At 42.1% G+C, this 25625-nt stretch overlaps 1 protein-coding gene across 1 annotated transcript; it reads right to left on the bottom strand.

Annotated features, from left to right (window-relative positions):
* Positions 1-218: 218 nt before the first annotated feature.
* GPR68 (G protein-coupled receptor 68) lies at positions 219-25538 on the bottom strand. Its single transcript, XM_081864514.1, has 2 exons — positions 25254-25538; positions 219-2849 (listed from the first exon to the last, which is right to left on the bottom strand). The coding sequence occupies exon 2, from the start codon at positions 2791-2793 to the stop codon at positions 1636-1638; it is 1158 nt and encodes a 385-aa protein (XP_081720640.1). The 5' UTR covers positions 2794-2849; positions 25254-25538; the 3' UTR covers positions 219-1635.
* Between the last annotated feature and the right edge of the window lie 87 nt (positions 25539-25625).

Genomic DNA, 25625 nt, shown 5'->3' with positions numbered 1-25625 from the left:
CTCAGTGGGTACGGGTAACCTTTATGGAACCAGATTTCTGTATGAATTCTTTCAGGTATGCTTTTATGAATAATGAATTATACTAATTCAGATCAACATACTAACTTTTTCCATTGTTTGCAAAAAAAAAAAAAAAAAGGATTAAGGGCCTTTCTCTTGCTGCATTAATGCAATGATTTAGCTGCTCATTTCCCCCATTGAAGAGTAGTGATATGAACCATTTCAGAACTTTTTTAATGCACAGATTGATAGACAAGACATCCCATATATAGGTTGCACTTTTAAATGTGATTATGCTCCACCTCTTAAACTAAAGATCATTTGAATATCATGCTTTGGTCATCTGTCAAATAATGCTTCACTACATTCAGATTTTTTAAAACAATACCGGAACACTAATACATTTATTTCCACAAGTCCTGTCTTCAGATAGAATATTTTACAAGACTGAGTCAGCAGTATGCATAGGATGTATGATTAGTCACTTTGTATAATTAGCCTGCTCTAGAGTAAAGCTCTAAATGACTTTAAAGGAACTAAGGAATTCCCCAAGTAGAATGAAGAATATCAGCGTAGGGAAACCAAAATGGTTGTTTAGAACTTAGGGACCCACTGACACAGAACAGACTATAGACAAAAGCACCATACACATTGGCACTATTTGCAAAAGCATTGGCAACGACCAGAATTGGCACATTGGCAACAACCAGAAAAAGAGCCCTTAAAATTGTGTGCATCTAGTACTTAACACCTAGACACCTAGCCTATATAAACTCAAACAGTTCTCCCATGTGTTGGGGAGGATGCCCCACTATAGGGACATACCACATGTGGTGGGAGTGTCCAAAAATAGAAAGGTTCTGGGGAAATGTATTTACAGAAATATCTTTGATTACAAGTCAGACAGTCCTCATGACCCCAGAACTGGATCCTCTTAACTTGTATAGTCATTATATGTTGCGAATTAGAAACAAAGAAAACATAATTTAACCACTGCCTGAACAACTGTTGCCAGGAAATGGGAATTATTACAGCTATTAACTATGGAAAAGCTGACACAAAAATTAAAAGAAGCAAGGGTTCAAATTGAAATACAACAATTTTTAAGCAGTCTGGTATGATTTTATTGGCTACACAAATAATGAAGCATGTGGTACCCATAGTTTACAGCACAGTCTGGTGTGCATTAAGTACTCCTCCCCCCCACCTTCCCTCCTCCCTGCCCTATCCTATACATTTTAATTGTTATTGATACAAAATACCTTTAACTTGTGGTCATCAATCTAAGCAATACATGTTACTATAAATCATATCACATCTGTAATAATTGTAATAATTTTGGTATATACCCTTAGACACAACTTTGTTAATATATTCAGAATTGCTTATCTGAGTGTTTATTGTTTTAATTTTATGAAATTGTTGCATATCATATGCTCTGATGTTAACAAAGGTATATCTCAATGCAACCAAAACATAATAAGGCTGAAAATGAATGAAAACTATGTTACAAAAAAAAGAATATTAGCATAGTGCAGTTGATTGCCTTTTTAAACTATTGTCCCTCTTTGCAAGATATAATAATTCCTATACATCTATACTCCAAAAAGGGAAGTGAGCAAATGTACAGAGACGTTAGATCACTGCTTCCTTTGGTAAAGTGCTGATAGATGTTTCTTCCACTTCACGAGCATGTAACTTAGTTAACAACTCTGGGTCCAGCTCAGCCTGCTCCCGGATTTTTTTTACAGTTTCTGGAGTACTCATTGCGAAGGATTCCTTGGTTTCTGTCTGTATACATCTTAGGCACTTTAAACAAGTGTCTCCTAATTTTGCAAAATACTGATAGGTACTCTCACTTGAAAAGCAGTACAATATTGGGTCTGCAACGCAATTAAAAGTAGTCAACAAAAGTGTAATGTGGTACAAGTTAAAGATGCTGGCAGCAAATTCACAGCTGTTTTCAAAGATGCTGCGTATCAGCAATAGAACATGATATGGTCCAAAGCACACCAAGAAAATGATAATTGTGCTCGACACCAGACGTATAATTTGAATCTTCTTCTTCTTCTGAGTGCCATGGCTCTTGCGGACAACTCGCAGAATGCCATAGTAAGAGAAAATGAGCAGACAAAAGGGAAATAGGAAACCAGCCGTGAAACGGTAATAATTGATATTGTGTTCCCACGTTTTGATGGGATAATGCTCAAAGCACACCACATGGCTCTCCGAGTCTTTAGTCACTTCACCATGCGTAAAAAGAAGGCAGGAGGTCAGAATTTCCTTGGTCCAGATGGCAATGCTCACCACCATGGCAGCCTTCATTGTCCGAAACTGATGGAAGCGAAAAGGATGCACCACAGCCAGGTAACGGTCAATTGAGATGCAGCAGAGGAAGGCAACGCTGATGTAAATATTTTCATACAAGACAATGCCACAAATTTTGCACAAGAGTTCATCATAGGTCCAGTTGTCATGCTGCAAAACATACTGGAGCCAAAAGGGCAGGGAGAAGATGTAAAGCAGATCTGCTATGGTCAAATTGCAAAGGTAGATCCCCAACTCATTCTTGACCTTCACCTGCAAGTAGGCATAGTACAACGAGAGACAGTTGGCTGGGAGTCCTACCACAAAGACAAGGACATATATCACAGGTGATAATGTCTGGTGTATGGTGTGATCAATGGTGCAATTTAGAGTATTATTGTCGTTTGCGATGTCCTCGGAAAAGTCATCCATCTTCTGCAAAGCGTGACCACGGAAGCCCCAGCAAGGCAGGCATAATTTAATCATCTGTCATTTCATTCTTTCTACATTTTCTTCATACCAGTGTCAGTACTTGTGAACACCTGCATGGGGGGAAACAAAGCACAGTAACATTCTTAGAATGAAATGCACCAACAATAATACCTAGAATATTGTTCATAAACATTTGTAATTCTACCACATTAAATAATCTTGTTTAGCTTTCTCTTGATTTCAAGCATGGAAAAGTAAAGGATAAATAAGGAATACATAATTGTTACAGATCTGGGAGTCACTAAATCCACCACAAACTATAGTTTATCCAACTAGTATTGGCAGTTACCAGTTATGCTTATACTGGTAATTCAGAGCAGCAGCACTTTGTGATTACCTACAAGTAGTAAGTATTTTCTGATTGAAGAGCTATGCCTAGAGTACTGAGGCCCCTTTAAGAATTGTTAAAAGTCTGTTAGAATCTTCCCAGATCAAAATAGGGCAATTGACAGGATAAAAATACAAAATAAAACCACAACATATATAAAAACAAAAACAAAACAATAACCCCCAACACTCCTCATGAATAATAAAGATTGAAAATGAGTAACTAATCAAGAAACCAAAGTAAGCTATTCTTTCTTTCAGCATGCTTGACTAAAATAGTATTAAACAGCAGGAAAGTACATCTTCTATTAATTGCAGACGCTCCACAACAGATTTAATTCAGTGCTAGATACATTTGGAGGCCCCTATTTAGTTTGATTATACACCTACATCCAATATTATGTCTTTTGATAGCAATAACTCTTATGAGAAGCAATTTACTGAAACATGAAGTACATATCTTCAGAATGCATATGTTATAAATGCATCTATAATATTAAAGTTAATGTCAGAGAAAAAAACAGAACCGATTTTATTATATGACAAAATTCCCTTCTATGAAAATCTAAGACAATTTCTGCGTTTGGCGGGGCCCCTAGAGCCTGTGGATCCCTGTGTACTTTGCATCCTGGCCACCACTGATGTAGAAGTCCCCTGAAGTTAGGAATAAATTCCTCTCTTTACCTTCCTGGCAAACGATTGCAGTACTGATATATTCAACTACTGTCTTTGAACATTCAGGCGATAAAAGGCAGCTTGTAGCATCCTTAGATCTGCCTTTGTAGAAACAAACTTGGGTACAAATGTGTTGGTTCAAAGGGATGAAAATATTGAAGAATGTCATTTCTCTGTAGGAGGCTGCATCCATTGTTTAACACACCGGCAAGCAGGAAGGTAAGCTCAGTCTTTTTAGTTACAGATGGGTAGCCGTGTTGGTCTGCCATAGTCAAAACAAAATAAAAAAAATCCTTCCAGTAGCACCTTAAAGCCAAATAAGTTAGTTCTAGGTATGAGCTTTCGTGTGCATGCACACTTCTTCAGATACACATGTGTCTTTAAGGTGCTACTGGAAGGAATTTTTTTATTTTGTTCAGTCTTTTTAGTACTCTTCAGAGTTCCAGTATCAGGAAATGGCCATTAGGAATAAGGGAGTGTTACACAGCATCCTCATCGGAATAATATTCAAGCACAATCTAATACTAGGATACCTCCAAATCAGATTGACTACTATAATATTCTGCTAGCTTCATGTCACAATAATAATTCTCACTTCTGTACCATGTTGAGACTAGTGCATTTATAAACACCAGCACATTTACCCAGGAGTAAAGGTCAACTGAGCACAGTGGGGCTTGCTTCTCAGTAAACATGCATAGGATTGCTCTGTAAGCCCCATAACCATTCTGTAACCTAACCATCACCCCTATTAAAGCACTGAAAAATAAGCTACAATAACCATGTGAAGGAGGGAAGTGGGATCATGCTTGCTTAATATTATCTGCCATCACACTGCATGCAGCTCCTCAGTAACTGTCCACAGGTTGAGGGCATTCATTCTGCTAAACACATGCATGCTGTCCCTATGAATGTGACCCCTGGCAAGCGTTGCTAGAGCATCAGTGCACAGCAGCAAGCGAAATGTACGCAGCTCTGTTCTTCTGCTGCATGTGACTATCATTGTGTATTTTGGAAACCTGATTAGGACTAATATTACTAGCAACTCTCAGTCATATACAGTGGTACCTCTGATTACGTACTTAATTCGTTCCGGAGGTCCGTTCTTAACCTGAAACTGTTCTTAACCTGAAGCACCACTTTAGCTAATGGGGCTTCCCACTGCTGCCATGCCGCGCGATTTCTGTTCTCATCCTGAAGCAAAGTTCTTAACCCAAGGTAATATTTCTGGGTTAGCGGAGTCTGTAACCTGAAGCGGATGTAACCTGAAGCGTATGTAACCCGAGGTACCACTGTACTACTTTTTTCTTGTGCTTTTCAGCTTCTTAATGTTCCTACCTGATCTGAAACTGAGTCAAGTCACCATTTTCCCCGTTTCTTCAGGTGGGGAACCAAAATGGGAGAACGCTGAATTCCTAAGGTCACAACCAATCCATGGCATAAATTGTACACTTTCAAAAAATAATCCAGACCCAATTCCAACTTTTTGAACAATATTCCAAAGTGACTCTGAGAGTAAAAAGGTAAAGGGACCCCTGACCATTTGGTCCAGTTGCAGACGACTCGGGGGTTGAGCTGGAAAGGTACCTATCCACCACCCGTGTCCCTACTCTGAGAGTAATTAAGGGAGGCATCACCATTCCATGGCTGACTTTTGCAATTAAAATATACCACTACTTCTGCAACACTATGTCAAATTATAGCTCAGCAAGAAGAAGCAAGCTAGCAAGTACCCTCCTTTTCTCCTGCTGCTGGTGCACTACCCAGAACACTACCAAAGCTCATGGTTTGTCTCGCTACCAGCAAACAATAAATTGCAACCAAAGTTTAGAGAGAGGCAATTCATGAACCCATAACACTAAGTCATATCAGCGCATAACCGGCAAAATAGCCATTATTTTCAATCTAGGTACCTGCATGCTTGCTCATTCTTGCTAAGCCATGGTTTGGTTAAGTGCTGCGTGTGAATAAGGTGAAGAAAAAGTGTATCTAAAGCATTCTCATGTTACAGCTTTAGTCATGGGTATGACTTGTAGGGGTTTTCCCACCTATGGAAAGGGATGAATTGATAGTCAATAGCTATAATTTAGGTTATTCTGAGTGAGTCGTTTTTAAAGCAGTTGGACTTAGGTTAGTAGCAAATAACCTAAGTTCCATTGGTTTCAATGGGACAGCTTTGACAAATGTTTTCTTGATTGGGATCAAAGGGTCCAGTATTGCCAGCCATGGCTTCTTCCTGGCAAGAAAAGGACCAGAGCATGTGAAGGAAAGGAGGAGCCGTCCTCTGCTTTCCCTGTTCCAGGTTCCAGGTTCCAGTTTCCTAAAGAGAGAAAAATTTCTAAGCCTTGTGGTGGCTTCCATTAATAGGAACTACATCCTTTGGCGTTGAAATTGACCCCAACATATTTCAAAATAATCACATAACTGTGTGTGTTTCATTAAACTAATCTGAAAACGATGACTTTAAACACTACTGCAATGCTTAAATGAAACATAAACAAGAGGCTAATTAGTCATCCCCCCAAAATGTTATATTACTCATTACATCTACTAAGAGACTGAACTGTTTGCACTTGGAATTTCCCTTGTCTGTTCAACTTCCTTTTCCAGGTATCATACTATTTATATGACAATTCTGACTGTGAATGGTAGGACAGTATTTTTGCATGCGACTTCTCAGAATGTATAAAGCCGACTTGGGGTATAGCCCTACAATACCACAGGGCAACTCCATTCATATTTCCTGTTTCCAATCTTTCCCTACTGTTATGAACTGTGTTGAATGGATAGTTTGCGAATACAGCTAAAAGAAAATAATGAGGATCACCAAAGAATTACATGGCAAATGAAGCAAACAACAGTGAGGACAAAGAAGAAGAAAGTGACACAGAGAATGCAGCATATTGTATGAGTGTCTCCCCCCCCCCCACATAACTTACTTGCTTGCATTAAAATTGCTACTTTACAAACAAATATTGAACTTGGATAATATTCAGTGCAACTGTAGTAAAAGCTTGCTCTCCTATAGGCAGTATGTGTTCTGGTTGGTGTTGGACTTTGAAGAGTGCTCATTTTGCCATGCAGGTTACTGCATAGCCTTTGACCTGTCACTGTCAGATAAGATGTGCAGTGGTACCTCGGGTTACATACACTTCAGGTTACAGACGCTTCAGGTTACAGACTCCGCTAACCCAGAAATATTACCTCGGGTTAAGAACTTTGCTTCAGGATGAAAACAGAAATCATGCGGCGGCGCAGCGGCAGTGGGAGGCCCCATTAGCTAAAGTGGCATCAATATGACATCATAGATACTATTGACTATAGTATAACTTTATTTCAATAAATCTTCCTCTCTTTTTGGGGGGGGTGTTTATTTCCACCACCAGCATCCCATGAGCATTAACAAATCTTTAAAATCCAAAGAAAATTAAGTTTTCTTTTAGAAAACAATAAACCCTGAACCTGAACGTTACTAGGCACAGCTTCAAAGGCTGGATGTTGTGTTCCTAACATGCAATTAAATAACCAATGCTACACAGGAAACCAACTAAAAAGAGAACTGGGCGCATGCCAACAAGCACTGAACCACCTCAGCAAAGAGATAATCGTCAACAAGTTACCTCACATCAAATTCATTTAAGGGTAAGCAGCTTGAATCATGCACAACCAAAGGGTTGCAAAACTTCACAAATTGTGTAAGTTTAGGAAGGTCTTTTTTTGTATATTGAGACAGAAAGGTGAGAGTAAGCAGCAACTAAATCCATTGCTGCAGGGTTTTAAAAAATGCATTTATCTTACATCATGTGTAGATCTTCGATAGGATCAAAAGTTTTAATGCAAAAATCACACAAACATGTTATTCCTTCATTTCCACCTTACAACTTCTATGTATATATTTGAGTCTTTTTAAAATAAAATAAGATAGCAGCATTGCATCCTGGTCCACACCAGGGTGACAAAAACACAGTAGGAATAAGAACGTTAGAACTGCTTCTTCTTTGGCGATCACTCGTAGCCGAGTAAGATTGTCTTCCATAAACACGGTTTAACAATGAGTCCGTAAGTGACTGTGGAGGCCAATTTTGGATCCACACGTCCTTCCACATTGGTTTCTGGGCGGGAGTTGATCACGGTGTGGTTTTGCCAAGCGTGCCTTCCTCCTAGCACGTTTCTCCCTTGCGTCCTGAGTTTGAGTGTCTTCAAAGCCCATGACACCTTTGGTAAAGGCTGTTCTCCAACTGGAGCGCTCACAGGCCAGTGTTTCCCAGTTGCGTGTAGAGGTCCCCAGGGCCACCCCAATAACTCACACATCACACAGAATTTTTTGTTTAAGATTTTTGGCGTAATTTTGGCCACAACTTTATTAAAATACAAAAATGTGAGTGGTTGCTTAGGCATTGGTTGCGACTATCTGCCCCCACCATGGGGGACAGACTGACATTCCGCACGATGCGAAAGTCAAAAAAGGCAGGGAACCTGCCCTCAGCCCTCCCCAAATGCAACCAGGAGCTCATTGCTATGGCCCGAGCCCCCTTGACAGAGTGGACCAGCAATAGTTAGCCCCCGATTCCTTTAACGGAATCCCTTGCAGCAGCAGCATTAGAGGGGCAGGAACAGCCAATCCATGCCCCTCAACCAACCAAACCATAAACCAATGCCTAACCGCAACCTTACAAGTTGTGACGATTTGCTACGCAGTAGGCAAAAACCAAATGGCCCCAGCCAATCAGCCAGATGGACAAAATTCCTACCGGGCCCCTGCCCCAAGAGCAGACGACCCCATGACAGGCATAGCAAGGTCAAAGCGAACAACCCTAATTCTGGGGGGGGGGCAGGCAATCCGATGCACGGGCGAAAAGAGGAAGCCCTAGCCTCGTGCACTGAGTTTTAGCATTTCTGGCTGTCAATCAACAAATGGCAACATTAACTTCTTCCCAACAACAAGGGAAGCCCCAATCGCATCAGTGGCCAACGATCAATTAGCCCGCCCACCACCTTTGGAGTGTCCTGGCTGCCACCACCGCAATACGTGCTTTCCATGAAGGAGAACACGCTTTGCCAGTGTTTATACTACATTTTTTTAGATTTGCCTTGAGACAGTCTTAGAACTGTGGACCACCATCAACAACTAAAAGCATATTGAAATGTTTTTGGGTGTGCAGTTTTGTTTATGGATGTTGACAGTGCAGAGCCCAGACTCTCAATCATGTTAGATCCGTTTGGTGGTGCCACTTGTGTGACCCAGCACTTCCAAGGTACCTAAATGTGAAGGGCCCCTATTTTGTTATGGTGTCATCTTGAGAAGAGCTCCTGAGGTATTCTGGAAGGATCCACTACTGTTCTGAAGAAGCTACAACACACTGGCTAATATGTGAGGTAGCTCAAGGTAACCAGGAGACAGCAAAAACTGCAGAAAAAAAATAGCAGGGGCAATTAGAATAAGATCCATTATTTGATTACACTGGGCAACAATTTTTTACTTTTTGAATGTTGTCTAGATTTCTACAATTGATTTAGGGTATTTTTGCACTGCTGAATCAGGAAATGGCATCCGTTTCTCTCCATCGGGTCAGGTTTTTATGCTATGTTGATTTGAAAAAAAAAATCAGATCTTGTGACAAAATCGATTACATTTTTGTGGCATTATCAGCTGATTTTTGTCAACACATATTGTCAGGGGTTCAGGAGCAGAGACACAGGAGAAGGAGCAAATGGAGAGTGAGGAGGAGGAATCCGAGGGGGGTGTAGGCAGTGACAGTGGTCAGAGAGATTCCACGAGTCTCTCCAGCGAATCGGAAGATTCACAGAGAGGAGCGCCGATGGCCAGGGCAAGGGGGGTGCCAAGGGGGAAACCCCAGAAGGAAGGGGCCAGCGGGGACTCCCTGAGCAGCAGTTGGAAATCAGGACCAGCGTCCCCACCAGAGCGCAGTGGGGGGGAGGAGTCCCAGGCATCGGGACCAGTCTTCTCACCACCAGAGGGAGGAGATGAGTCAGGATTGGCCATGCCTCCATCGGAGAGCGGGGAAACGGTCAAGAGGAAAGTCACCGGCTGGGCGCGCGCCCCAAGTTCAAATGTACAGGCGAGCGGCACAGCAGGTAGCCCGGATAGGGAGCCAGGTCCTAAAGCCCACCGGAAGGAAGGGCAAGACTCAGGGGGGTCAGCGTCAGAAGAGTCCAGGAGGGAGGAAACCCCAGGGGGCAGAAGGACCCAGAGGAGGAAGGAACAGCGCAGGAGGTGGAGCCGGGCTAGGATCTTAAACTGGTGCGGAAGGGGTAGTGACTCAGAGGGGACTTCGCCGGTCTAGGGCCAAGACGTAGGGCTGCACGCTCTGGGGTTTGAAATGGAAACTAAACTTCAATAAAGACTTTTGTACATTACATCAACCGGGCGTTGGTCCTCTGTGAGCTGGGACCTAGAGGCAGCTCTGACACATATCATCCTAAATATGTTTTTAAGAGAAAAAAATGTTTTTCCAACAACATATATTGATTACCTGATAGAAACATCGATTACTGTAAACTGAATGGTGGGCATTGATAAAGGTAAGTACACATAAATTGCATGTTTTGTCACCATTTTTCAAACTTCAGGGCTTGAACTTCCGTTTCTTGGAACTCCTGGAATGCTCAGCGGCAGGGAAGTCTCTCTTCAGAGTCCAACAGTAGTCAGCCATCATGACTGCGTCCCAGCGACCCTGATACCTGGTCTCCATCTCTTTCATGTCCTGATGGAATCTCCCCCCCTGCTCACCACTCATTGAACCCAGGTTCTCAGGAAACTGGTCCATATGTGAAAATAGGTAGTGCATCTTGACGCTCATGTTGCAGCCCAGGATTCTGAAAGCAGTCAGCATGTTGTTGACAAGTTCTGCGTAGTTTCTGGCCTTATTGTTGCCAAGAAAGTTCTTCACCACCAGAACAAATGCCTTCCACACTTCCAGTTCCACTTTGTTCATTGAGTTTCCGAACTCTGGATCTCTGATGAGCTGACGGATCTGAGGACTGTCAAAGATGCCAGCTTTCAACTTCTCCATGGTCAATCCTGGAAAAGCCTGGCACAAGTAAGTGAAGCAGTCACCATCCTTGTCCAGAGCCTTGGTGAACTGCTTGATTAAGCCGAGCTTGATGTGCAGCGGTGGGAAGAGTATTCTGTCTCTGTCCACCAGAGGGTCGTTGATGACGTTCCTTTCTTTGCAAGCACCACTTCCTCCCGCACAGGCCAGTCCTTCTTCGTGTAATGCTGAGCACGGTCCCTACTATCCCACATGCACAGAAAACATGGGTACTTGGTGAAGCCAGACTGTTGTCCCAACAAAAAGTTCACCATCTTCAGGTCAACACAAATAAACCACTTATGCTGATCATAACCAATTTTCTCCAGCACATACTTCACCGCTTCATAGTTCTCCTTCAGTGTAGTCGAGTGAGCCAGGGGTATAGAGGCAAACTGGTTGCCGTTGTGTAGCAGAACACATTTCAGTGATCGCTTGCTGCTGTCAATGAACAGTCTCCAATCTTTGCGTTCGTACTGTGGCACTCCAAGCTTGAGCAGAAGCTGCGCAATATCTGCACAGTACACCAAGTCCTACTCTTCCAAGAAAAAACAGAGGTACTCTTGATGCCTGTTGCGGAAGAAGCTGATGCGAGCACTGTCAGAGAGGAGGTTTTTTTCCTTCAATCTGGATGCCAACAGTTTGGCAGAATCCTTTTACAAGCTGAGGTCGCGAACTAGATCATTCAACTCCTTTTGGGAAAATGGATGTGGAGCATCATCTTCAAGAACCATTTCTTCTTCTTCATGTCCTTCAACACTGGAGGCATCTTCGTCACTAATGTCAGGAAGTTCTCCGAAGATAGGCACTGGAATTTCATCACAATGAGCTACAGGATGACGTGCTGATTGAAGATCAGGATACTTGAGGCTGCTCCGGATCTTTCTGTTGATTCCAGTCACATCAACAGCGCAGAAGTAGCAGTCAGTGACATGGTTTGTCGGCTCTCTCCAAACCATGGGAATTCCAAAGTTCAGACTCCTCTTGCCATTGGTCCACCCACATAGAGTCTCGGTGCATGCCTTGCACACCATGTGTGGTGCCCAAGCTTTATCCTAGTCACCAAGTTTAATACCAAAATAAGCATGGTAAGCAACTTTATGCTTTGCCGCACCAATTTATGGAAGATTTCGAGGTTTTATGATCCCTTTTCAACATAATCACCCAGAACTATCGAACCTGAATACTTCTTGTCATTAAAATAATCATTTCCAATCAAAACAATTATTCGACATGGCATTTTACCCCCACCAACTTCTTCTAAAATGCTCCACACAAGCGTACATGTGAACAAAAACATAAAAAAGCGACATGTGGCCATAGCTCAAAAACTTGACCTGATTGAGCAAAACCAATGTGATTTTTGGATTCAGCACATCAGATTCGTCCTAAATCAACCGAAAAAGTGCAGACAACAAATTTGTTGTTGACCAGTGTTATTGATGTAAACCTCCAGGATATTTTTACCTCTATCTTCAGTACATTGTATTTTATTTTATTGCTATGGCTAGCGGCTGATGCAAATAAATATTCTTCTGATCTGATCTGATCTGGGAGGTAGCCAAAGGAAAATTACCTGCAGAAAAGAGGACCGGTCATTAGGCAACCTGCCTACAGTCAAATGGAAATAATTTGAGTCCATTTTTATCGTGTCCTGTGAAAATGAAGTATTTAATGGGAGTTCCCTTTAGTCTGTTTCCTCCAGATCCAGATGCTATTGTGTTTAACCAAATCATTTCCTCTCAGTTCAATTCTGCACCAACAGATGTAATACTGCTGGCAATTTGTAATGTGAACCATGGATTAAGTCCAAATATAGCTAGCAAACAAAACCAGAAAAAGCTCTTTAAGTGAATGCTGCCCGCCAATTCTGCCTAAACAAACAAGACCAAGATTGCAGCTGCGTAAGAGGTATGTATTTTAGCTCTCAGTGTTTGACACAATTGTGACTGTGTTTGCTCACACAACAACTTCGGAAGAGCATGTTGCTATTTTTCCCATTTTACAGAGGAGGAACTGAAACTGTTCCAAGTGGCTTCCCCAAGGCCACACACTTAGTTTATTGGGGGAAATGGCATTTTTACCTTTGATGCTAGGTAGTCAGCTGTTGGTGGTATGAAACTGGTGTTGGGTCTCAGGCAAAGAAAGACAATAAACCCTCTTAGTTCAGATGGGGCTTTATGCAATAGGAAGTGAGAGATACTAAAACAGTAATTGGGTGGGAGAAAACAGCAGTCCAGAAACCTGTTTGCAAAGTAGCTATATTAGCAGAAACTTGAACTAAAAGGTTGTTTTTGTTATTTTCTAGAAGCTACTTTCTACGTCTTCCGTTTGTGCTCTTCCGTCTTTTCTTTCTTTTCTTTTTTTTAAAAAACCCATTCTTAATAAATATAACATTTGACTGTTGGGGTCTTGGGCACAGCTGTCAACTTTTCCCTTTTCTTGTGAGGAATCCTATTCGGAATAAGGGAATTTCCCTTAAAAAAGGGGGGACGTTGACAGCTATGGTCTTGGGTGTATTTGTGTGAAAATTCTCAGGGTTATCCCAACCTCTCACATGCCTAGTTACTTGGTTCATGTGTGTGTGACTGGGATTTGAGAGGGAAAAGCAAGTAATTTGGACTCTGGGGAGGGACAGGTAAGCTGGATGCCATCTCTGCTTCCCCTTGTAAATATTTGCCTCTCATTGCAGGTTTAGGGGAGGGAGCATGCTTCGTCTACTTGGCAGCCTACTTAGTCTTTGCCACAACTGACCCCCCTAGATTGGCAGTCATGGAAGAAATGGACCAAAAGGTTCTCTCCTCCCACCCCGCTGCTTCTATTACTGCCAGGTCAGGAGAGAAGTACTTAGGCAGGAAAGAGGGGCGTAGTCTACTACACTGATCATCAAAGACCTCCAGCACTTGGCATCTCGTTAGGTACCAGGGGCCTTCAGCACTGACACCTGCCAGCTGGCTGGGTCTGTGAGTCATCCTTTAAACATCTCAGAGCTTGAGCTGGGAGTGGCAATTATATCTCTATAGAAAGTCTGCATAATTTGGAAATATCTCTGGTTTGCTCCCCTGGGGTGGGTGTGGGTGTGTGGGTGTTCATTCCGTGGCATAAATGAAATAAGCAACAAAAGGTCTTTCAAATGCCCAGCAGTTGGAAGCAACCCTGCAACCTCCCTGCCCACATTGTTTGCCCACATAAGCTCCTCCATTCTTGTTCCCATTGCTGCTTTTAGTCTCTTTTCTCTGAGGCCATCGAAAGCATACGCATACTATGCCACACAACCAGGTAACTTTGCTAGAGCAGTATTTTAGAATCAAGAATGCACAAACACAAGCAATCTCCTCTGGGCTTAAGATTTAATGTCTCAAAGAAGTACACTGCCTCCCCCAAATCAGATAAGAACGTAAGATTAACGTCATTAAAGAGCTTAAGAAATTCAAAAAATCTGCTTGATTTTTCATCTGGTAGGATGTGGTTCTCCCTCCTTCCCAATTATCAGCAGCTCAGTCAACCTGCGCAAGCGCTACAGTAAATCATCCGAGAAAAGAGATTATGTTCATAAACAAACATCCAATGATGAAGATCATTTTTCCCTCCTGATAAAAGCCTCACATACAGAAGCCTTTCACCAAAAGGAAATTGCTCCTCAGGGTGTAACTTAGGAACATTGATGCTGTATAAAAAGTCAGTTAGACTGATAAGGTGCTGCTGAATCCAGACGTTTTGAACACTATCACCTAAGATGAACTTTACCATCCAAATATATGTTGGGAATTAATCATCCTTTGGCTCACCTTCCCCAGCTCTAAGGTAACTGTTCTGATACAGGTCAATCAGAATTAGATATAGTGCCCTAAATATGGACATGTCCAGACCCTCCAAGTGTCCCTATTTTCCAGACAGTCCCAGAATTACAGATGTCCTGGTTTCTGATTTGATCCTGGAATGTTCCGCTTTTCCTTAGAACGTCCCCTTATTTTCATCAGAGAAATGTTGGAAGGGACATCTCTATTTTCATTGGAGAATGTTGGAGGGTATGGTGTTATGCCACCCCCAAGCCAAGGAGATAAATAACTATACAACCTTTGCAAGACATCTGAAGGCAGTCCTGTATGGGGAAGTTTTTTAAATATGTAATGTTTTATTATGTTTTTGTATGTTGGAAGCCGCCCATTGGACAACCCCCAAGTTCTATCACTGTGAGAGGGGTAAAACATCTCTCAATTCACTTTCTCTACACTATGCTTAATTTTGTACATCTCTGTGTTACACTCCTGCTCATCTTTCCCCCCTTCTTTCTAAAAGGCATTTGTGCTTTGATTATCTGGCCTCTCATAAGAAGGAGGACATGTTCTCCAACAGCACGGCCTGTACACCTTGCAGCAATCTCTTTTAATACAGCTGACCACTTTCCAGAGCCACATTGGGGACAGAGGACTTTGGAAGACTGCCATTGCGTTGCCCTGGATGGGACAAGGCACAGACAGCAGCCACGCTTTGAGTTGCTGGACAGCAGCAAAATGTCCCAGAGTTCTATTACATTTTCAGTGAGATATTTAGGTATACTTCTGACACAAGCATGCTTGTGCTGGCCTTGTGTCACCCGACGGTTGTTCCTTAAGAGAACAAACGTAGATGACTAATTATTTTCCTGACTGGTCCTAGCCTGTCTGATTCAGCTTTAAGGATCTGTTGCAAAATGGCAGTTAGCAAAGCTCAGACGAAGGGCAGCAGGAAACCTAAAGGTGCATCATAACACCCACAACAGACATACAGAACTATTGGAGGCAGGATTTCCAGAGAAGAGCAAATTCAGATATATATATATATTTTTAATAATATCTTTATTGAGCAATTTTTTAAAAGTTACATACAAAAATATGACAAAAATAAAAAAGACGTAAAAGAAAAAGGCAAACACAGATGAAAAAAGAAAGAAAAAATAAAAAAGACAAAAGACAAAAAACATAGAAGAAAGAAAGAAAAAAAAACTTACAAACTTACAAACAATAGACCTCCGTCCAACTCGGTTTAGGATTACATTATCTTATACTCTTTCTGCAGTTGTCAATACCATCATTCTAAAACGTGGTAGGTATTAAGTACCGTCTGCTGTTAAATTATTAATTCCAAAATTAACCTCCATATAACATATAAATTTATTCCAGTCATTTTTTAATTTTGCATTGTTGTGATGCCTAATTCTTTGTGTCAATCTCGCTAATTCTATGTACTGATGCAGTCTCACTTGCCAGTCTCTGATCGTGGGCATATCGGGGGATTTCCAGTTTTGCGCTATTAAAATTCTAGCCGCCGCCGTGGCATACTGGAAGAAGGTTTGGTCCACATTCTTTATCTCCTCACCGATCATACCTAAGAGAAACGCCTCAGGTATTTTAGGGAAGTTATACTTCAATATTTTTTTCAATTCCTCATAGATTTGTCCCCAGAATTTTTTCACCACGTCACAGGTCCACCAAATATGAAAAAAATTCCCTACCTTTGCTTTGCACCTCCAGCATGTGATGTCTCCGGTTTTGTACATCTTCCCCAGTTTTGCCGGGGTCAGGTACCAACGGTACATCATTTTTTCTAAATTTTCTCGGAGAGCAGCACATACCGAAAACTTCATACCCTTCTTCCAAAGTGTCTGCCATTTATTATATTCCACATTGTGGCCAAGATCTCTGTCCCATTTAACCATCACTCCTTTCACCTCTACATCTTTGGTATCCCAATCCAGTAATTGTTTATACATTTTGGAGAGAATTTTGTTGTTACTTTCTAGAATTTCCACCTGGTATTTCGACTTTTTTTCGCTCATCCCTGATTTTTTATGTTCGCTCCACAAAGCATTGATTTGGTGGAATTGTATCCATTCCTTAATCTTTTCCTTCATCTCATCATATGGTCTAATCTTCCACCCCTCTTCTGTTTTGACAAAGAGCTCTTCATACATCCACCTTTCACCTGTCATATTTAATTTTTTTATTTTAATAATATCAATTGGGGAGAGCCACCAGGGGGTGCCTTTTTCAATCAGATTTTTATTCCTATTCCAAACTTCAAGTAGCGAACCTCTGATAACATGGTTAGAAAAGCCTCTGTGGACCTTACCTTTCTCCTGCCACAAATAGGCGTGCCAACCAAACCTGATGTTAAAACCCTCTAGGTCTAGTAAATCTGTGTTTTTTAGGGTGGCCCAATCCTTTATCCAACAAAGGCAGACTGCCTCATAGTAAAGCCTTATATTTGGGACTGCAAAGCCCCCTCTCTCTCTTGAGTCTGTAAGGAGTTTAAACTAGCCCTTTTTCCTTGCCATATGAATTTAGCGAGGGTTTTTTGCCAATTCTTAAAACATGTGGTACCTTTAATTACAGGAATATTCTGAAATAGGGATAGCAGTCTCGGAAGGATACACATCTTTATCGCTGCCATCCTTCCTGTCCAGGTTAATTTCAGCCTATTCCAAGTTTCTAGATCTTTCTTAATTTCTTGCCACACCTTGTTATAATTGTCTTCCACTAGATTTATAGGAAACTCCCATCTAAATTGTATACCGTTTCTCTTCAAAACGGCTACCACTTGTCTGTACCCATCTCTTTTACGTAACAGTCTTACTGGTATTTCTTTGTAAATAATGATAGGCCTACCATCAATTCTTAATTTATTATGGTAGCTCGTTTTTAAGATTAGGTTTTTCATTTCCAATGAGTTGAAAATCACTAAGCAGTCCCCCAGAAATTTATTAGTTTTTAAATGTTGTGGTCGCGTCATTCTAAATACATTTTCTATAGCGAGAGCCATCTCTTCTTCTTTTACGCCTAACCACTTAGAGAGTTCCTTGATCATTTTCCCTTTTATGTCCTCATTCCTTTCTTCCCCTACTCCCCTAAATTTCAGATGAAGCTGTTTTTGCCGCATTTCTGACATAGCTAAATTATCCCAGATCCTGTCTTGCGATTTATTTAACTCCCTTAATTCTTCTTTCATCTTTACTGACTCTTTTTTCTGTTCTCTCATCTCTCTCTGCAGTTTTTTGTTGGATTCCTCAATTATTTTAGATTTAGCAGATAGGTCTTGAATCTTAATGGAGAGTTCTCCAACTGCTCCCTCTATCTTTTTATCAATCATCTCCTGCACTTCTCCCAGTTTACCCTCCATGTATATTTCATTCTGTCTAAATTCCTCCTTTATTTTTGCCCATAAATTATCTAGATCTTTAATTTCTTCTTGGCGGGATTGCTTCCTTTCCCCTGGGGTCCCACCTCCTCTTCTCCCCTCCTTCCCATCCTTCCCCATCATTATCAGATCTCTCCCTTAACGGGCTCACAGTCTCCTTCCTCTTTTCCCCTGTGGTCCCCAGTTATGAATAAAATATAATAATTTCCAACTCAGTCCCTTCACAACAAAACACAGGCACGATCCCAGTGTTGTTGCTGTTGTTGCTATCTTGCTGTTCCCACGTCTCATCTTATTCATATATTTTTCTTTTTTCTTTGTGATCTCTTCTGATAATCTCCTTAAGCAGGTAAACACCAGTTATAATCCTGTGTGAATTTTTCCGTTTGTCCAATCACCATATCGAGATGGTTTCCATATATCATCACTTCCATAAATAAAAGCACTCTTTCCATTATTAATCTTTGCAAATCTGTCGCTTTCTTTAGTCCTCTGAGGAAGCCGCCCGCAATATGAAAACGGATCCATTCCTCCTCCCAGACATAAGTCTTTCGACAGAAGTTGCCAAAATGGCGACGCTGTTTTTTTACTGCGTCATCCCAAAGCTCTTAAACTTTCCACGATCTCCTTAAAACATGCTTTTGGTTAGAAATTATCTCCACACAGTCTTAAATCATCAGCTTAGGTCATTTAAGCGGCATTTCTGACTTGTGTGGGGGGGGAGTCTTGGTTAATCACATAAAGAAAAGAAAGAAAAGTCCCCCCCATCCAGTCCCGTTGCCAACATACCCAGCCTTGGTGTGTCTTCTCATGATATATTCCTGTTTATCCGACCCGTCTTCTTTCTCAGAGATCTCTTCAATTAGCATTTACTTCCCCTTCTTCTTTGAAATATGTGCATTTGCTTCCACCTAATTCATAGAATCATAGAATCATAGAGTTGGAAGAGACCACAAGGGCCATCGAGTCCAACCCCCTGCCAAGCAGGAAACACCATCAGAGCACTCCTGACATATGGTTGTCAAGCCTCTGCTTGAAGACCTCCAAAGAAGGAGACTCCACCACACTCCTTGGCAGCAAATTCCACTGTCGAACAGCTCTTACTGTCAGGAAGGTCTTCCTAATGTTTAGGTGGAATCTTCTTTCTTGTAGTTTGGAACCATTGCTCCGTGTCCGCTTCTCTGGAGCAGCAGAAAACAACCTTTCTCCCTCCTCTATGTGACATCCTTTTATATATTTGAACATGGCTATCATATCACCCCTTAACCTTCTCTTCTCCAGGCTAAACATGCCCAGCTCCCTTAGCCGTTCTTCATAAGGCATCGTTTCCAGGCCTTTGACCATTTTGGTTGCCCTCCTCTGGACACGTTCCAGTTTGTCAGTGTCCTTCTTGAACTGTGGTGCCCAGAACTGGACACAGTACTCCAGGTGAGGTCTGACCAGAGCAGAATACAGTGGCACTATTACTTCCCTTGATCTAGATGCTATACTCCTATTGATGCAGCCCAGAATTGCATTGGCTTTTTTAGCTGCCGCGTCACACTGTTGGCTCATGTCAAGTTTGTGGTCAACCAAGACTCCTAGATCCTTTTCACATGTACTGCTCTCAAGCCAGGTGTCACCCATCTTGTATTTGTGCCTCTCGGTTTTTTTTGCCCAAGTGCAATACTTTACATTTCTCCCTGTTAAAATTCATCTTGTTTGTTTTGGCCCAGTTCTCTAATCTGTCAAGGTCGTTTTGAAGTGTGATCCTGTCCTCTGGGGTGTTAGCCACCCCTCCCAGTTTGGTGTCATCTGCAAATTTGATCAGGATGCCCTTGAGTCCATCATCCAAGTCGTTGATAAAGATGTTGAATAAGACCGGGCCCAAGACAGAACCCTGTGGCACCCCACTAGTCACTCTTCTCCAGGATGAAGAGGAACCATTGATGAGCACCCTTTGGGTTCGGTCAGTCAGCCAGTTACAAATCCACTGAGTGGTAGCATAGTCAAGACCGCATTTTACCAGCTTCTTTACAAGAATATCATGGGGCACCTTGTCAAATGCCTTGCTGAAATCAAGGTAGGCTACATCCACTGCGTTCCCTTCATCTACCAGGCTTGTAATTCTGTCAAAAAACAATTGTTTCTTTTGAAGTTGCTGCAGCTAGAGGTGCGAATCAGAGACAGCGTCCAGGAGAGTCGAAGTCCGCACAAGGGCTTTCTGCCTACTGCCCCCACCCCCTCGAGTTCGGGGGTGGTATAGGGCACAGCAGGCAAGGGCAGTCCCCCCCCCCACTCACTTGGGGGGGCAGGGAGGCTGCTTACTCCCATCACAGCCTCTTAATTACCTCGTGTGGGTCGGAGAGATGTTATTGTCGGCCATCTTCCAATGAGCCCCTAGTGGCCCCCAGAAGGGCACAGGTTTCTCATTACTGGTCTATCAGATCACCCCTCTCTCCACATAGTTACTGACACATTCCAAGAACTCTAAAAGGCTGGCAAGACAGAACCTACCTTCGCGGAAGCCATGTTGATTCTTCTTCAGTAAGACTTGCACATTTAATAATTTACTATAAATTCTGGAAAGCTGCTTGTCTGTTTTTTATGCGTTCAGACACCTCTTAAGAGATCGTAACCAAATTTTGCATGATAGTTCCTGAGATTAAGCATTGATTTTAACTGCTGGTTTCAAACTGCACTGATGTTTTGGTTTCTTAGAATTTCTGAGCAATACTAGGTATGAGGGTGCTGGGTTTATATGTAATAATGTTTTGCACCATTTTTTCTATAATTAAGGCAACTGGCCCATAATTCCCTGCATTGCCCCCCTAGACCCATGTTAGAAATTGAAAAAAAAAATGTGTTTCTTAATAGTTCTGAAGAAAATATCTTAATAGGTCCTGCTTTGACCCTTCATGCCAAGTTCCACTGACTAAAATTTATTTTTCTTTGCCACTATTACAGATAAAGGAACCCTCACTTCCACCACGTACAGTAACCTAAAGTAAAAATAATAATCAGAGGGATGGTATTTTTTGTTTTGTTTAATGGTTCCAGTGTTGCAGTAATAAGGATAGGTTTTGGATCGGAAAAGGTTGGTTTCTGCTGCTCATGGAAACGTTCACATTTGTATTCTAACGTTGCAACATATTTTTAGTCACTAATTGGAGATGCGCCTGGGCAATTGAAAGGATGTGTCTGGGATTGTGTTGAGAAAGCTAAGCTGCGGCATTACATAGCCAATAATGGAAATCTAGGCCTGCATTGTAACTCCCATTCTTGGCTGTATAGGTTCTCACAAGAGATAACTGACTCCTTAATCTATGTACAGACCCAGCGCTCTAGCCATCTTGAGGACTGGACACTTTTCTCTGAACTTGCCACTCCTCCTAGCTGGGCTGGATTTAGGGGTAGGCAGCCTAGTGCTGGCCTTGGGGTTCCTATCACAGATTATCTACTCCACAGTCCATTCAGCAGCTGAAACCTGTAATGCAAATAGTTCCTCTTGACTTGTATGTGGCCAGCACTGCCTTATTTTTGAAACTGTTCTGGTTCTGATTTAATGGGGAATAGTGCAACACTGATTGCAATCATATTCATAGGTGTTTAAATTTATTGTCTTAGATGAAAGGGAAAAAACCATGCCCACAAATTGTGAAAAGATAATGAAATGGGCTCAGGATGCAATTTTTAAAAAAATCAAGTTATTCAAAAAGTGAGCAGACTGAGGAGGACCAAAGACATGCCCTGCTTGATGTACCATTTGATCTAAGGGTGGTCTAACACCATGGCAGTAGTATGTCTCCTCCAGGCATTTTTAGGTAGGACTCTGCACCAGATATCGAATTCTGTGGTCTGGCTCAAGCTCTCTGTGGTTGGAGGAGAAAGAGAGAGTGTTTGGCTGGTCTGCTTGGCCCATCAAAACTAGTATCTTTAAATTTATTTTAACTGAATGTATTTTTTTTAATGCTTAAACTGTTCCAGTATTCATAAGAAGAACAAAATTCCTCAGTACAGCCCATGGGACCTTCTCTATCTATTGCCTCTAATTCGGCAGACAATGTAAAATTTCAGATTTTATACATAAAAGCACTTTTGTGTAGCAGAATAATAGAATCTTAGAGTTGGAAGGGACCCCAATGGTCTGACCTCCTGCAATGCAGGAATCTCAGCTAATAAATCCATGACAGATGGACATCCAACCTCTGGATAAAAACCTTCAAGGAAGGAGAGTCCACCAACTCTCGTGGAAGTCTGTTCCACTGCTGAACAGCTCTTACTGTCAGAAAGTTTTTCCGAATGTTTAGTCAGAATCTCCTTTATTGCAACTTGAAGCCATTTGTTTGAGTCCTACCCTCCAGAGCAGAAGAAAACAAGCATGCTCTCTCCTCCATGTGACAGCCCTTCAGATATTTGAAGATGGCCATCAAGAAGGCATGTAAAACACCTGTAGATAGTGTTGTTTTTTAAGGATACAAATACCACACCTTTCCACAAGGTGACTTAATACCAAAAAATACAGTTTTAAAAATGCAGCACACCCAACAATACTGCAAAACCCATTAGCAGTAGTCACTGCAGTAAGAATCAGCTAGGGAATGTGCACAGCTGATTGTCTTTTATTCCAAAATCCCTCTGCAGCAGCAGAGTTTTAACCTGATGTCTCGCCCACACTAATGAAGGAGCTAATAGCCTTTACGGCTTCTGTACAACAGCCAGAGGGTCCTCAGACTCTTAGTAAATACAGACACTGCTACTTACGGATGGAACTCAACTGTTTATTTTAATAAAAAAACACAACTGAGGCCTAGAGACTCTAACACGAGTCAGCTACCTTATCAAATACATTAATATCCAAACCACCACCAGGAGTTCTTCCCATGATTCTCCTAGAAAGCAAATATTGCCTCCTGAGGTGACAAAACTCTTCACTTAACTCCTGTATGAAATGATTGTGCATTGGGGAGATGTAGGAGCAAGAGCAATGGACATTGTGATGCTGGACTTGTCCTCCATCTATTGAAATAGGAGCAGGAGCAGGCCCCTGCTTGCAAAGTTGTATGCAGAGATGATCCCTACAAACGACTGAGACCCCAGCAGACAAAGGGTTCCCAATTACACACAACACCCTGGGTTCTCAAATGTTTTTAGATGACAGTTTCCATCGTCTCTGACCATTGCCCTGGCAGGCTGAGGAAGATGGAGGTTTGCAATCCAAGACTTTCTGGAGACCGAGGGTTGAGGAAAGCTGGCGCAGAGCTGGGGAACCTGGGACTCTCTATTGTTGGATTGTGGGGCCCATCATCCCTGACCATCATCCATGCTGATGGGAACTGGAGTCACAGAGAACCCTCTTTACATACAGCTGTGCACCCGGGGCTCCCCTACATGCATGTATGTAAGTCATGGAAGGAGTCTGTCACCGATGCTGCTTCCTCCCCTGCCCCCCACCCCAAAGTGAGCTCATTTGACCTGACATACGTGCATCTCACATACATCCTGCTGCAAACACATTTATTTGAGAGGCCACAGTTTCCTGTTGCCTGGTCCCCACAGTATACCTAAGTGTGGCAAAAATAGAAGGGCAAAAAATCTTCTCACGCAATTAGGCCCACGGACTGTTTGCACAATATTTCTGACACGCAATTATTTTTTCCTTGAGGAAATGTGTCACATCTGGAACAGCCCTTGGACGGGAGCTAAAGGAGAGGGAAACAATAGTAATTTTGAACCGGGGAGACAACAGGCAAAGCTTATAGTATTGAGCTGGCCAAGGTCTATTCCCGGCTTGATGGAACAAAGGGCAAATAAATAAACGCTTCCAAGTCTCTCCTTGAGGGTGTTGTGGTAGAAATTGGACTGAAAGAGGAATCTGACTGGAAAGGGGAAAGAGGTTTGGTAAGCTGTGTGGGGAAGGGTGTTTCCCATGCAGTGAAATCCCACAAATATGGCTCAGAGACTTGAGCACATATTGGGCCAGACCTAGCAATGCTGAAGGCGACAAAGCACGAGTTTAAAATGAGCAGCAAATAAAAATTGTGCTGCTGCTCGAAATAGAGTAACCAACACTCAATTTCAAGGTTTCTCAGGATTAACTTGTGGCCAAAAAATTAAAAATGGCTTCTTTGGTGATGAGTCTATGTGTTTTGAGATATGGCACCAGCCACATAGACCAATAATACTATGCTGGGTGGAAGGAATGACTGAAGTCAGGGCTATAATTGCTGCCTTAGGCAAAAATTAATTTTGCTGCCCCTGCTCTTGTTTATTTGAGGGAAGTGATTTCTTCAAGGTTTCCCCAGTTACAGCTCTCTTTCCATACTCCTTAAGTGACCGACAACGGGAAGAATGGTGGTGGAATTGGGAACTGACACATTGGGGAGTAAGGCACACCAGTTCACAAGCCCAGTCAGCTATCCCAAAAGTCAGGGATGGGGTGTTGTGCATATTTCTCAGTTCCTGATTTTTCAAAGCAGTTTGGCACCCCTGTAAAGTTAAGGAATCTGTCTGGTCTGTGTTTTAGGTGTTCCAGTTCACTAGAAGTCTAGTCCTGGTTTTACAGAAAGCTGGGGAGCTCTAGAGACAAGGCCTGGAAGCAGATGAAAAACTATATTTCTGTAAGGCTTTTTGCATGCCTAATGTTTTAGAGCCTATTTCCAATAAAGCGGTTTAGTCGCTATCCTGGAGTTAGTTAGTAAACTTGTCTTTTCCTCAGGATATAAAACAGCAGGTAACATTGATAGCAAGTGCTCTTTTGAAGTTCGTACATGCATTCATCTTCTAAATGAGTTTTTTACAATACAATCCTATGCATATCTACTTGTAAATAAGTCCCACTGAGCCATATCCCATGCTACAACCAGATCAAGATAAGAAAACCAGTTACATCTTTTCTTACAACCTATTTAAGTATTTTATTCATCCTCACCGAATGCCGCAAACCAGCTTGGTTATTTCAGAGAACTCTTAACCACAGCCACTTCTTTCCTTTAAAATTTCAGGAACAGATATTTAGATACTCTGCTTTCCCAACCCTTAAAAAAAGGTTTTCAGATATAAGAGCATTAAAACACAATCCTATACATGTCTATCCAGAAGGATGTTCCAATAGTTTCCAGCGTGGCTTACTCCCAGGTAAGTGTACGCAGGCTTGATAAATTGACAGGAACAAGATATACTGCCTAGGTTTCTAGCTGACCCATTTCATAGCTACTTATTAACATAAAGAGAGGCAAGGCTCACCTGTAGGAAAGGACCCTCTTGTCAGGGAGTTGTGAAAGTTCACTGCCTGAGCAGCAGCACGGAGCTTCTGCCTCTCTTGCTTGGACTGCAGCTCTTGTCTGACTCACCTCTTCCCAGCTCAGAGCTAAGCTGTCAGTGAGACTGAAACGGAGGAGGAGGAGCAGCTTAGCTGCTGCTCTTGTCATTGAGATTTTTTGTGTCTTCTTTTGGTGTAGTTTTTATATATATATACATCCATTTTATAATGTACCATATATAAAGCAGAGGCAACAATTATCCGTTCTTGTCATCATGGAGAGCACAAGAGGAGCTCTCACGGGATCAGACTGAAGGCCCATTGAGTCCGGCTTCCTGTTTCTCACAGGGGCCAAG

Source organism: Podarcis erhardii (genome assembly GCF_964252035.2).
Source record: "Podarcis erhardii genome assembly, chromosome: 1".
In the NCBI taxonomy this organism is placed as follows: Eukaryota; Metazoa; Chordata; class Lepidosauria; order Squamata; family Lacertidae; genus Podarcis; species Podarcis erhardii.
The sequence above is the reverse complement of the archived record's forward strand: the minus strand, read 5'-3'. Positions and strand labels throughout refer to the sequence as shown.

Bases quoted from the DNA above. Each gene is read 5' to 3' on its own strand.
- GPR68 (XM_081864514.1), bottom strand. From the start codon at position 2,793: ATGATTAAATTATGCCTGCCTTGCTGGGGCTTCCGTGGTCACGCTTTG.